This window comes from Folsomia candida, unplaced genomic scaffold (assembly GCF_002217175.1).
Source record: "Folsomia candida strain VU population unplaced genomic scaffold, ASM221717v1 Fcan01_Sc011, whole genome shotgun sequence".
Taxonomy (NCBI): domain Eukaryota; kingdom Metazoa; phylum Arthropoda; class Collembola; order Entomobryomorpha; family Isotomidae; genus Folsomia; species Folsomia candida.
Genome location: NW_019091203.1, coordinates 3,139,047 through 3,152,660, shown reverse-complemented (window position 1 = coordinate 3,152,660; position 13,614 = coordinate 3,139,047). Strand labels below are relative to the sequence as shown.

Sequence of the window (13,614 nt, the reverse complement as noted above, 5' to 3'; positions counted from 1 at the left end):
TTTTATGAAAAACTTACAAAAGTTCAAAAAATGCAGAAATATTTATTTTTACATTTTTAACAAGTTACATAATTTTTACATTGACTGAATTTTGAATGAAGAAATATTTTTCTGAACAGGTTTATTTTTAAATTTTGAACAAGTTACATAATAAAGAACGATTTACTAAATTTTTACTTTGAATGAATTTTGAATGAAAAAATATTTTTCTGAACAGGTTTGGAGCAAGTATGCCGAAAAATTGGACGACTTTCTTCTCCCGGGAAACAAACAAGCTGCAATAAATTGTTGTAATGAATTGATCCTTAACGCGATTCCGCACGTGTTCGATGGCATTTCCCTGTATCCGAACGTATCGGAATTAACCTGTCGAAACATGATAGGCATCTCTTTCACCATGGCGGTTGCAATGTTGGGATTGTGTTACAATAATGAAAAAGTGTTTACCTCCGCGGTAAAATTAAAGAAGGGCGAAACCGCCTGGATTTATGATAATTGTACCGACATTGCCTCCTTTATGCGGTTGGTGAAATATTATTCTTGCAAGCTCAAAGTAAAAATGGAGGCTAACAAAGAGAAAAGGATGGAACTAATTAAGAAGTGTATTAAGAAGTGTGACGAATTGATAAGAGCTCATGGAATAGGTAAATAATTAGTCAGTGAAATTGTATTCTTTTAAAGAGGGGTTTACCATAAATTTTATACAGATATAAAACCTGTATACATATATTGTTATTCGACCATGTCTGTACTGTGTAACTGAAGTGTTCCTAAGTAGCAATAATTAGCCAACAATTGCCCAAATATTACATCTAATCTCAATATATATATGTAACTTGTCAAAAGTCTGGAATGCAGGCCGCACTCTTAAAAACATTGTTACCCTTTTGAAAAATAAATATGCATTCGGAATTTTGTTACGCGAATAAGTAAAATTATACTACATTGTAATTCTCATTTTGTATCTAAATTATAATCTGTATTTATCTTATCTTTTCTTAAATTTTTGAATATAGCAACATAACTTACGAAATTTTACGAGATATGCGAGATTTCGCAAAAAAATTTGCTGGAAAACCGTGGGATTCTTTTCGCAAATTTACCCAGCAATTGGGCATGTTCTTATTTCGCAAACTCATCATCACCATCACAAGCAAAAGATATTACAAAAATCCATGGATACAATACCAAAATAGGTGGATTTCAGTAGATTTGCGATTTCTTGATCTTCACAAGTTTGCTTTATGAGTTGCGATGCGAAATAAGACGTTGTTGTGAGTACTCCCATTATCGCAATTTGGTAAAGCCACATATGCACACCATTAACACCGGGTTAAAATTATCAAAATTATAGCTCATTTTTCAAATCTTAAATTAATAACGCATAAATCTACATATATAATTTATTTATTAAATAATCATTAGCACCTGGAACATCATAAGTTTAGGTGGTAAAGATTGAAAAATTAGAATTATTTCGGTGTTAGAATAAGTTCCAGATTTGGTTTTAGTTCCAAAACCATCCCATAAAGGAGACTGATATCTTCTCGTTTTTGCACGGTGGAAACACGGAATTGGCGAAATATGTGGGCCAGGCAAGTCTTCATTTGCTTCAAGGCGTACTTCATTCCTGAAAGGAATTGAAGACATTAAGTTTTGATTTATTTATGGAGAATATTTACAATTTGTCAAATACTTAGTTCATGCGTATTATATTATTTAATACACTCTGAATAAATTCTGTATAGATTTATTCCAAAATTTGAAATGACGAAACTGGTTGGGTAAAATTTCCCAAATGGGAGTAAAAATTTCCCCAAAGTTGTAAATACAAAAAATAAAACGGATGTTCGGTTTTTAATGATGTAAACTTTTTTTAGGTTGATATTTAGGGTTTCTTGTTGTTAAGATAAGAATTAATTGTTCTGTAACAGATTATTTGCAAATCTACAATTAATTTTGGTTTCTCATTCAATTTTTGATTACTATATTTATATACAAACTTTTTAGAACTATATTTAGAAACGATTTTAAAAACTGGTTTGCTAAAATTGCCCAAAATTCGATTAGTGAAAAACCGGGTGTTTAAAATTTCCCAAAATTCGATGAGTGGAAAAATGGTTCCTAAAAATTACCCAAAATTCCATTAACCGAAAACCTGTTTCACCAAAATGTTAAAACTCGTAAAACCGGTCATTAAAAATTTTCCGATTTTGGGCATTACCCAGACAATTTCGAGGGCCGGAGGAAAATGGGATGTAGGCGAACAGATGCCTGGCAGCGCATTCATCAGGAAGAAACTTGTCTGGATTAAAAACTTCGGGGTCAGGGAAATGCGCCGGATCTCGCAGAATTTCGCGGATGAGGATCATCACTTGCGCTCCTTTCGGCGCGATTTGTCCGTTGCCTGAAAAAATGGTTTTGCAGAAAATGACTGAATGTGAATGAATATCTTCGGTCAGAAATCGGGATGAATTAACTTTGAATGACAACAAAATTTTGAACAGGTATGACTGTTCAGACTCCTCAATCACATGTTCAAATATCCGCTTCACGGATCTCTCTCGTCTTAGCCAACACTTGGCTTCAATCTTCTTCGGGGTATATGATTTTACAGAAATGGTAATAAATCATTACCGAGAGGAATATCCTCCTGCGCGTGGCGAACAATGCTGGGAACGGGTGGGTATATTCGTAACGCCTCATTGACACACATTTCCAAATACTTCATGTCCGATAAGTCTTTCAATGTGATATCACGGTTTGTGTCGCTCCCAAAAATGGAGTCCAACTCGAAATGCACCTTTTCTTGAACGGATGGATTCAAAGCCAGGAGAAATAAGGTGTAATTCATTCCGCTGGCTGTGGTCTCAAACCCCTAAAACGAAGGCATGGTTACTTTTCATATTTAGGGAACGTACATATATTGCATCATCATTTTAGCGATTGGGGGGTTTAGGTCATCCTACATATGCATTGTCAATCTATCGCAAATATGAAATGTGCAAAACGCACCACAAAGTTGATACATTTTACACTTTCCGAATTTACTGCGGGTTTTATCCACTTTTTGTGCAAATACCGTAAAAACTCAAATAGTAGCCGTTGCTCAAATAGTAGCCGTGCTCAAATAGTAGCCGTGCTCAAATAGTAGCCCTACGTTTTTTCATAATTTTAAAAATAGTGACCTTGCCCAAATAGTAGCCCTGCTCAAATAGTAGCATTATTAGCTCACCCTGCGTAGCACGAGAGCTATTGAATTCCTCTTGTCCGTCCGTCCGTCCGTCTGTATGTTAACGACATTTTTGCATCAATTGATGCTGATTAATAAGTCCCTGCTCCATTATTAAAGGACTAAGGAGCACCAGTGGTATCAAACAATCGTTGACGCAAATGGTGCAAGTTAATTGAGCAGATAGATTGAGATAGGACTATAATTTTGGAATAAGTAGCACCGTTAGTACCGAGCAATTGGTTATTAAAAATGATGCATAACAATTGGGTCATCTATTTCCCCCCAAAAATCAATGATGCGTAACAATTGGGCCATCTATGTCCCTCAAAAATCATGTCAGAATGCTGTTCTATTTGTTCGATTATTCTGCTCCATTGACGCTAAAATATATAAATTTTATAATAAATAATTGGGGAAGGGGCGCCCTACGCACCAGTGATGCAGAATGTCGGGAGAAAGAACCAGACAATTTTTTCAAAGTTTTCAGAATTATGTTTCCGGTTATATTGCACAATTGGTGCAAGAATCTAGGAGAGTTATAATCTATTTTGTCCGCTTATTCCGTACCTTTGGTGGAAAGTTATATACAAATCATTATGACAGGGTGAGCTACTTCTAACGTTACTACGGTTTATTCGAATTATAGCCGTGTATCAACTTAACCACACATCTCCTAGCCAGGTCATTTAAGTAATTCAATTATAATTCAATTCAATCACAATTACATACAAAAAATCGAAGTGAACACGAAATTCGGCTCATCGAAGAAATTGATTAAGAGCAGGTTTAAGCAATAGAATTGTCATAGACTGCGATTCTAGGGGAGAAATTTGCTTCTATTAAAATCTAATTTGAGCTTGATTCTGGAAACAATTCAATAGCTGTGTGGAAATAGTAACCGTGCATCTTTCCGTCATTTTATAAGTAGTCACCCTGCCCAAATAGTAGCCTTGCTCAAATAGTAGCCGGGTCCCAGATACCGATTTTGTAAATAGTAGCCCCCGGCTACGATTTGAGTTTTTACGGTATATATCTCCGCTAAACCTCAGAATTGGTAGATATCTAGTGCAATTTGCAAATGTAATACCTACTAACTAAACTTGCGATCAATTGACACTAGTTTGGTCCAAATCTGTGAGCATATACATATGTTGGAAAACCTCCATTGTTTGTGTTCCCACTAAGGGGCCGTCCATAAATTACGTTACGCAACTTGCGTAACGCAAGAGCGGGGTCTAAGGTTCCAAATGTTGAAGGGAGGTATAGCAAATCGCGAATTTTGTGTTCCGTAATTTATGGACGGCCCTTAAAATTAAACATTTTCGAACTAAAAATATGTACAAATGTTTGAGGGAGAAATCGATGGCGGAGAAGAGTCCAAAATACTTATTTACCGCCCCGTATATCGTAAATATGTGGCCAATCATGTCCCTCTCTGATTTTGAATCCAAAAGCACATCAATAAAAGGTTTCTGGACCTCCCATCTGTTTCGGTGGATGTAACTTTTTCCTCTAAAGCAATCTTACGCTTTGCAATTGCCTGAAATTATAAAATTATATTTCTTTACAAATTGCTAAATATGTACATTTGACTACTGCATGAAACAAGAACGATTTCTGATGGGCAGAATGGAAATGGGAAAAATGGAAGAAATGGAAAAACTCGGAATGGAAAAATTCAAAAATCTTTTCAAACTTTGACTTCATATTAATATTTTCTATCAAATTCGGAAAAAATAAGTTTAAATTCGGGCAATTGATATTTATTCATATCGAAAAGTTGGAAAACAATCAAAATTGTTCGATTCGAACAATTTTGAGATGAAGTTAAATGCTGAAAATATTTATTAATAAAGAAGTTATGCACCTCTGCTCATAACTAAAATAAACACAAAATTTTACAACCGGTATAATTTAACATTGTGAACGATAAAAAACAATTTTCACACTTATGCAAATATGTACCGTGGTAAAAAAATATATATAGTTTTTACCGGGAAAACGAAACAATGCCTATACACCTTCTGCATACGTCACTGCAAATTCTTACCTCCGACATAGTTTGGTTAATCAACTCTGTACAAACTTTGTCCTGTTTTCCTAGCCCAAAATAATCTCAAATTATGGGGCAAAGTGGTAACCAAGGTCTCGTTAGTCGCAATCGAAGCGAATCCAGCGCCATATGTGTCGCCCTTAAGAATTTGTCGGCATCGTTAACCTGATAGCTAGAATCTAGATCAAGTGCCGACTCAGAAATGAAGTCCATCGTTGCTCGAGCCAGTCGCGGGTGAAGGTTGGTCGCTTGATTTTGGAATTTTGTCAGTATTTCGACCAGCGTTTTTGAATGTTTGTTGAAAGAGGGGAGAAATCCGGCAAGTTTTTGGTACTTGAAGGAAGGGCTAAATAATTTTCGGTCCCCTTTCCAAACTTTCCCATTCGAAGTGAGGAGGCCTTTGCCGAACAACCACGTGAGTTCGGAGTAAGCGAGCCCTTTGTCGAGGCAGGTGACGGATGACAAGATTTTCTTGACGGGTTACACATACAATCATTAGACATTTAAAAATTGTGAAAAAACATTATTTCCTTAATCATATTTGCCTGTTATCGAATTTATTACTAGTCGGTGACAATTTATTATCGTGGATAGTCCCCGTATTATTAAAGGGTTAAGCCAAGCGAAATCCCTATATGGAAATAGATGTCTTGTCCGTCTGTCCGTCGGTCTGTCCATCGGTCTGTCCGTGTGTCTGTCTCCACGATAACTTTACAACGGATTCGAATTTCGATATGCGGTTTTCGCCACAGTGTTTCTAATTTTTGAAGTACGGATATGTTCGAAGATGGCTGTACTAGGTCATAAGATAATGCCGCCACGGTGATGACGCCAACGGTCAAAGATCTCGAGTTTTTTATTTCACACTTTTTCGACGTGGGCGTAGATTTCAAAAATCGATATGGTTTTGACGTGCGGGGACAGTGTCGCGTCACCCGTTTGCTACAGTTCGTTTTCAACGGTTTAATTAGATTGTATTCCAAGTAGATTCTTACTTGTGCGCCATCTGCATCTGAAAGTAGTACGAGAGGTACAGGACCGAACCAGAGTACGACACGACGGCTAAACTTTCGAATTAAATTTTCAAGACGGATAGCAGCATCTAGAATAAATAAATATTGAGGGATGTAACGTCAACATTGTATGTAACAATGTAACTTCGTTAGATTCACAGGTATATTTACAAACTGCCGATGTGGATTGACTTTGTACACAAATATTTCCGTCAAAAATCAAACAATCGAATTATTTATTTAAATATGACTTTTTTTACTAATCAAAAACCTGCCTTTATAGATATGTAAAAGTTCGTAAGTCAATTTTTCTTAGAAATGGGCTTAAAGTTTTGTAAGTTTACAATATTTCCGGAGTTAGGAAGGTTGCATACGTTGAAGTGAGTTATCTCGTAAAATTCAGGATTTATTTTAAGTATCATACCATCAATTGGCCCGAGTATGTAAGGAATCGAGCCCACAATAGGAAACTTTCCCGGACATGGAAATCTCGCTAGTAATCTTGCCGTTCGGGATAGTGTCATCCAAGCGTATGAGATACCACAAATTAAGGCCAAAATCGCCACTAGTATTGATAAGCCTGCAAAATTACAATTCCAATACCTGAGTGACACTTACAATTATATGTACCCCGCCACTTGACATTCGTACCAAAAAAAATTACTAAACGAGTCACCAACAAAGCGACTTCGCAACGTGTAACTCTCCGTTTTGCTTGAAAAATTTAAAATTATATGGTCCAGGTCATAAATACAACCAACGTTTTTTGTGCGGTAGTTTGAATTTGTCTAAATATTGGAGGTCAAAGTTGAATATTTTGATAAAAATCCTCTATTTTTGTAAACTTTGATGTCAAATATTTTGACAATGCCTTAAGAAACATTGGTTGTAATGTGATAACGTGGACCAGGTAATTTTAAATTTTCAGCCAAATCGGAGGGTTACACTTCACACCGTCGCATTGTAAGCAGTTAGCAAACTTATTAGTCAGTGTAGTACATACTAAAATTTCTAGAAATGGGGGCACACACCATGTTCGACCCGGATTATCTTATGATCACCTCAGTTCGCCAGAACACCACTGTATTAGCAACATCTACATAATATGACCAATGCAAAAAAATCCAAGCATTAATTTCGCGAAATCACTTCGTTATCAGCAGAATCTAACAAGCTCCGACATTTCTCATCCTGGAAATGGAGCATTTTCGTGAACCTATGGTGGATAGAATTTCCTCGATTTTGCGCAAATATGTGCAAATTTGTACCAATGTGGCACTAACTAAATGTTGTTTCTAATGAGTTGATATTTCAAATTGAGGTAGTCGAAAAATAATCCGGGTTGAACATAGTTTGCACCAAAATTGCCAGTAATAAATGAATAAATTACCCATGGTTTCCATAGAAGTTTGTCACGTTATGCAAGTTTAGAAGCTTTAATGCAACTGAAATAGGAAAGGTGATGAAGTTGAGTAAGTAAGTAAAAATATAATCTGTGAATCTGTCTGGAAATTTTTTGCCGTACAAATATAATTGTTGTGGGCCGTTCATAAATTATTGTAGTCTTACAACTCCGCCATCCACTTGCTCACATTCATTCATACCTGTTCAAACAAAACTTTTTTCATTCAAAGTTCATTCATGCCGAGTTCTAACTGAAGATTTTCATTCGCACTCAACATTTCATTTTCTATTAAACTCATTTCATTTCCCTTCATCTGACATCATTCTTACTTCGCCCCACGTATTAAAGGAGTCAGAAATCCTTTCATTCACAGTCACTCATCTGAAATTACTGAATCTTTCACTTATTTTCATTCAAATTACAGGAAATTCATTTTCATTTACTATCATTCTCCATCATAATCAGTCACTTGAATTGCATACATAATTTATGGACGATCCCTTATACAAAAATTATTCCACCCTTAAATATTTTCGTCTGTGTTAGAACAAAAATGTGTTTTTCCAGCCTAGCTATTATAGATAATTAGATGCTCTTAGGTTGCACCCGATAGTTGAATGTGTGAGTCCACCCTAAATAAAAGTTGTGGAAAATTTGCAGGTTGACACAACAATTGGCTAAAATTTATCCAACCGTGGGCAAATTGTCACGTATGATAGTCTAAAATTTGCGTAATTTTGTGTACATGAAGAAGCCGTAATATCAAATATTGGCGGGGCGATTCTTACGCTGCAGCCAAAATGTGTCAATTTTTTTTAGCTAATTTTGAGTTTTGTCTCAAAATTGTCCGGATTTGGTCAAGAAACAATTCAGAAATTATGTTGGACTAGAATTTGATTTTTCTGTCATTTGAATGAAAATGACTGAAAGATTCCGTCATTTCAGGTGAATGACTGAGAATGAAAGGATTTTTCACCCCTTCATTTTTCACCCCATGCTCGGGCGAGGTAAGAAATGAAGCCCGATAAAGTGAAATGAAATGAATTTGAACGAAAATGACTGAATGTGAACGAAAATTTTCACGCAGAAATAGGACTTTTGAACGACACAACATTTAGCACAACTTTTATTTAGGGTGTCTTATTACCAAGTATGTAAATGTACAACCAAGGAAAACGAGTCACTGAGAGCTGTGCAGTTGCATAAAAATGAAAATGTCCATCATTCAATTCCTGAATGTCCACTTACTTATATAACTAAACACGAATCAAGTTGGTCTTGGATTCACATCGGTGACACTTATTGACAACCTGTTTCGTCCTACGATAACATTTTTTTGTCTTGCTGTCTAGTTGGGAATTGTCGCGTCTAATTAATTAAAAAAATGCAACGTTGTTCATATCTGAGAGACAGACTTTGAGTAATAACAATCCTGAGCATCGTTGTATAATTAGCGAAATATGTGTACATGTGTACGTATTTTTTAAATAATGGCCGAAATATTTATTAACACACTCTGAGAAAACCGGTATTAAATCATTACTCACCAGAGAACAATTCGGCCAAATACTATCGGACACCAGGTCGAGCAATATATGTATGTACTAGCGTATAGCCCGGCCAAGGCCGGGTTCTAGAGTGGGGGGTGTGCCCAAAGCGAAAAATCCGTCATACTATACTTTAAATAATTCGCAGTGAAGACTTTGTCATACTACATACATACATCAGAGTGAGGGTTTGCCCAAGTCATACTGCATTTTAATTAACCTGGTCACAGTACAATTTAATTTCCCCCTGTGGGGGTAGTTGAATAGTTAATTACTTAAATTCCCGTCGCGTGGGAGTAACTGCATAGCTAACTATTTAAATTCCCACGCTTCACGCTCCCGTTAGGTTCCATAAACCCCGTTAACTTCTACAATTAACGCCAAGCTATTGACGGATTCGGATTCAGCATCAAAAATACATTCGAATTGATATGCGACATAACGAATAAGCCATATTTGGACACCACGGTCACGGCAAGGTCACGGGGGCCTCGGAGGTCAAAACCATTAATGGCGTTGGATTCAGCGTAAAAAATACATTCGAATTGATATGCCACTCGCTGTGGGTGGAGTTTCTCAAACTAAAATAATTAATTAATAGTGTTTATCAAGATCACTTATCATGATAACCACTATTGATGAGTGATGTATGTATGTATACTGCTCACTCACTCAATTTACTTGCACACTGCAAATATACAAAGACATTTAATTTGAGATTGATGGCAAGCGTATGTGAAAGTCACGTGCAGGCGAAGTGAGACTCATGCAGAAAATTCATGCATGCAACCGTTGCTCCGCTTGCTTCTTTGTCTCCTCTACGGGGCAATGTGCATTGAGAGCCACAGGGACCCAGGCAGAACTTAACACTAACGCTTTATGGAAGTAGATGGTAGAGATACATAGGTAGATTCCGTGGGGTGGTGGTGATATCCAAATGAAGGTGGCCCCTACATACATGCGGAACTAAACAGTTGAAGGTTGCTGGGCGGGGACTGTCCAAGGACCGCGGGATCTTTCCCGCGTCCCCCACGGAAGCCGTAGCTGGGGTCCACGGCACCCCCACTTGCCCCTTTCCCCATCACAACACAATCAGGTCATGGAACCCCCGTAGACCCGACTATATACTACTACAACTAGTTGTAGTATATAGTATAAAGTTCAATTTTAACAATACATTTCTTTTATATGTAAAACTCAGATCTCCATGGGACCAGTTTTATTTTGTTCAGCACAAAAATAAACCCACCTGTATGTTTGCATTACCCATAATGCGCTAAATTGATAGGCTCGAATTTTAATCATCTTTGAAGCCAAAACCTCTGTATGTGACAAAAACAAATTCATAACACGAATTAATAAAATATTTACGAGAAGGTTCCTCAAGACTACACGCTTAAACATGTCACATAACAGAACCTAAAAAATAACTTTAGCTAATGTGGCCCTCACACTGCGAAGAGCACTTTTATAAATTATCAGTACATATACCCTACGCGCACAAGTGACGATTTCATGAAGGCAAACGTGCTGGCAAATTCCGATTTCTTGCCGATGTCATGGGTGCAACAAAACTTACACCGCTTCGGTACCGAATAAGTACTATATTTGGTTGTACCTCCAATACTGACACACCTTCAGTATAAATTCGGCACCGGTTTGTTGGTATACAGCCTACACCGTTCATATGGTACCTATCTAGTACTGGTAAATATCGGTGACGATTTTTAAGTCACCCAATCGGTACTGGCTCGGCAGCTTGATTTTTGTACACATAACAAGAGTACCTGTCAGTTATCGATCAGGGATTGATGAGACTGTAAATTGGCGGGGGTCTCAATCCATCATCTGCAGTGACGAGTTAGATTGCACGTTGCGAATAAAAACCATAAATATGGATTTAAAAAAGTTCTCTGTTGTCCATTTCGTCGACGAAAACAGTTATGAAGTTATCCCGTCGACTTGGATAACCCCGGACCAAACGCGTGGTTCGTTTCCGTCAAATAAACCGAAAGGGCTGCAAAAATTACAATCTACACCTGACTCTCCTTACAATTCTGCTTGGCCATTGTGGAACATAAAGATAATCAAGTCTTATGGTAAAAACGTAAATCCACATAATCATGTAATCTAGTTATTTTTGGTATTTAATTACTAATTTTTTATACACAGACAAATTCGAGCGAGCTAACAAGAAGGCTGGAAGTGTGGTCAAAGGACTCGAAACTAGTGACATTGAACAGGTGAGGAAGTCTCGACGTAACATTCCACCACAATTACCGTCGGAACAAATAATCGAACCGGATTCAAATTTAGGTAAGACAGCAACTTCATAATTATATTAACATTAATTAAGGCTTATTAAATAATTTTTATATAATATGATTTTCTATTAATTTAACTAAATAAATTTCAGGAGAATCGGCCAAACTAAATAATTTCCTGACATCAGACCAGGAAGAAGGTCGACAGCATGAACGACGTGAGGTTCACGATAATCCTCAGTCTCTAAGTGAAGCACCCGGATCAGGTAGAATTTACTATCATAATAATTGTTGTTGTCAAAACGTACAGTATGAAAATCTTAATTTTTAGATTCGATTATTTATATACAATATTTAGGTCAGGAACTCTTTCTGCAAGTCCACAATCCGGATGTTACGCAACTCCAAGAAGAATTTCGTCGTAAGTAATTCTTAAAATGTTAATCGTATAATTATCCCTCGAATCAACAATACATTAAATGTGTATTTGCTTTTAGGATTCCAAGAGGAATCTCTTCATAACCAAGCCGAATTGTTGGTTCGAATTAACGATTTAACAAAATTAGTTAAGCAAGTACTTTCGTCAACTGGTACTGTTCCGTCCCCTTCAACATGGCCATTAAGAACATTGGAGGATTTTAAAACTGTGGACGAATTAATTAAAGATCCGAAAAATTTTGCTGCCGAGGTTACTTACATTGATTTGATTTATACACAAAATTACAATCAGATTAAAAATTTAATTTTACTTGCTTCATACGTTTTTAGTTCAAAGCATTGACAAAGATTCGTGGAGGATCTTTATTAAACCATATCTATTCGACACTGGGTTCGATATTTGCTCATGAGTTAGCACTTCAGATAAGGTGGACTGATGCTTCGGGAAAAGTTCAACTCCAAGGGTCAGAATTGGCGAGACTTGTTAGAGGTAATTAGTATAATCTTGTCATAGTTTAGCGTTTTTCTGTAAATTTGTACGTGTTGTGTATTTGTATTTATGAAAGTATTTATATTCATGTAAATTCACAGAGGCGGTAAAGTTTACTCGAGAGGAGGACCAAGACGCGACCGACAAGAACATTAACTCAATAATTGCAAAATGGTTCCGACAATCCCCTGATCGGAAAGGAGGCAGCGGATCTAGGAGAAACGTTAGCAGCGATGGAAACACCGAGGAGAACCATGGAGAGGAAAATACAGAAGAAGGTGCAGGCGTCACTTCTGAAAATCAGGCAGGCAACTTGTTGTAGTGTTGACGCACATGAAAATAATTTAGACAGTATGGAGGTTATCGACTCACACGAAAATAATTTAGATAGCGTGGATGTTTTTAACGATTCAAGTAGTAGTAGTGTAACTGATTCACCTCCTAATTATTTAATTAGCCAACAAATTACAGATGATTTAGTTGATGGCCCAGTATTAGGAATAGAATTAGAGGCATACCGCTCTATAACTGTATCAAAAAAGTCGCAACTAGTGAATTGGGCATTGACACATAATGTTACCCACTCAGCTCTATCTGATTTATTAGGTTTAATTAGAAATTGGCTTCCTAATGATAATTTTCCAGTTGACCCCAGCACACTTCTCCAATCCCCTAAACAAATAACTTTAGTCCCTCTCGGTGCTGGGGTATTTTTCCACTTCGGTATAACTCCCCATATAAATTCCTTTCTGAACCAACAAAATTTGTTCAGCTTTTCACTGCCAAAATTTGATAGCTTAAATTGTTCTAATCTATTGACCATAACTATTGGCATCGATGGGCTTCCTATTTAAAAGAGCTCAACGTACGAATTTTGGCCCATTCTTGGACGAATTGACCAAGATAAAACATCACAAGTTTTTGTGATTAGTTTATATTGTGGACTTAAAAAACCAGACAATATCGAAAGTTTTTTGGGCCCCTTTGTTAATGAAATGAATAGTTTAGAACAAAACGGATTACAATTTAACAATACACTCTTTAATATTAGAATTCGCTGCATTGTTGCCGATGCTCCTGCTCGTAGTTTTGTGAAAAACATAAAAACGCACAACGCATATTTTGGATGCGAACGATGTTACCGGCGTGGGAAATGGTATCGAAATAGA

The 13,614-nt window shown here is 36.8% G+C and overlaps 2 protein-coding genes across 3 annotated transcripts; one reads left to right on the top strand and one right to left on the bottom strand.

Moving 5' to 3' along the window:
- Positions 1-1,391: 1,391 nt before the first annotated feature.
- On the bottom strand, positions 1,392-7,748 carry LOC110854849 (cytochrome P450 4c3). 2 transcript variants are annotated; one of them, XM_035855859.1, is made up of 5 exons: positions 5,286-5,422; positions 4,630-4,775; positions 2,638-2,878; positions 2,225-2,407; positions 1,392-1,630 (listed from the first exon to the last, which is right to left on the bottom strand). In XM_035855859.1, exons 2-5 carry the CDS (start codon positions 4,660-4,662, stop codon positions 1,473-1,475), a joined length of 615 nt encoding a protein of 204 aa, XP_035711752.1. In that variant the 5' UTR covers positions 4,663-4,775; positions 5,286-5,422; the 3' UTR covers positions 1,392-1,472. The 2 variants fall into 2 exon arrangements, 1 of the variants encoding a protein (XP_035711752.1); XR_004835867.1 differs by lacking the exons at positions 1,392-1,630; positions 2,225-2,407; positions 2,638-2,878 and adding exons at positions 6,284-6,390; positions 6,726-6,881; positions 7,692-7,748 and having other exon boundaries at positions 4,641-4,775; positions 5,286-5,759.
- A 3,399-nt stretch (positions 7,749-11,147) lies between these two features.
- On the top strand, positions 11,148-13,119 carry LOC118437062. Its single transcript, XM_035855837.1, has 7 exons — positions 11,148-11,344; positions 11,388-11,569; positions 11,670-11,783; positions 11,876-11,938; positions 12,015-12,205; positions 12,286-12,445; positions 12,547-13,119. The coding sequence occupies exons 1-7, from the start codon at positions 11,148-11,150 to the stop codon at positions 12,765-12,767; spliced, it is 1,128 nt and encodes a 375-aa protein (XP_035711730.1). The 3' UTR covers positions 12,768-13,119.
- Positions 13,120-13,614: the final 495 nt, after the last annotated feature.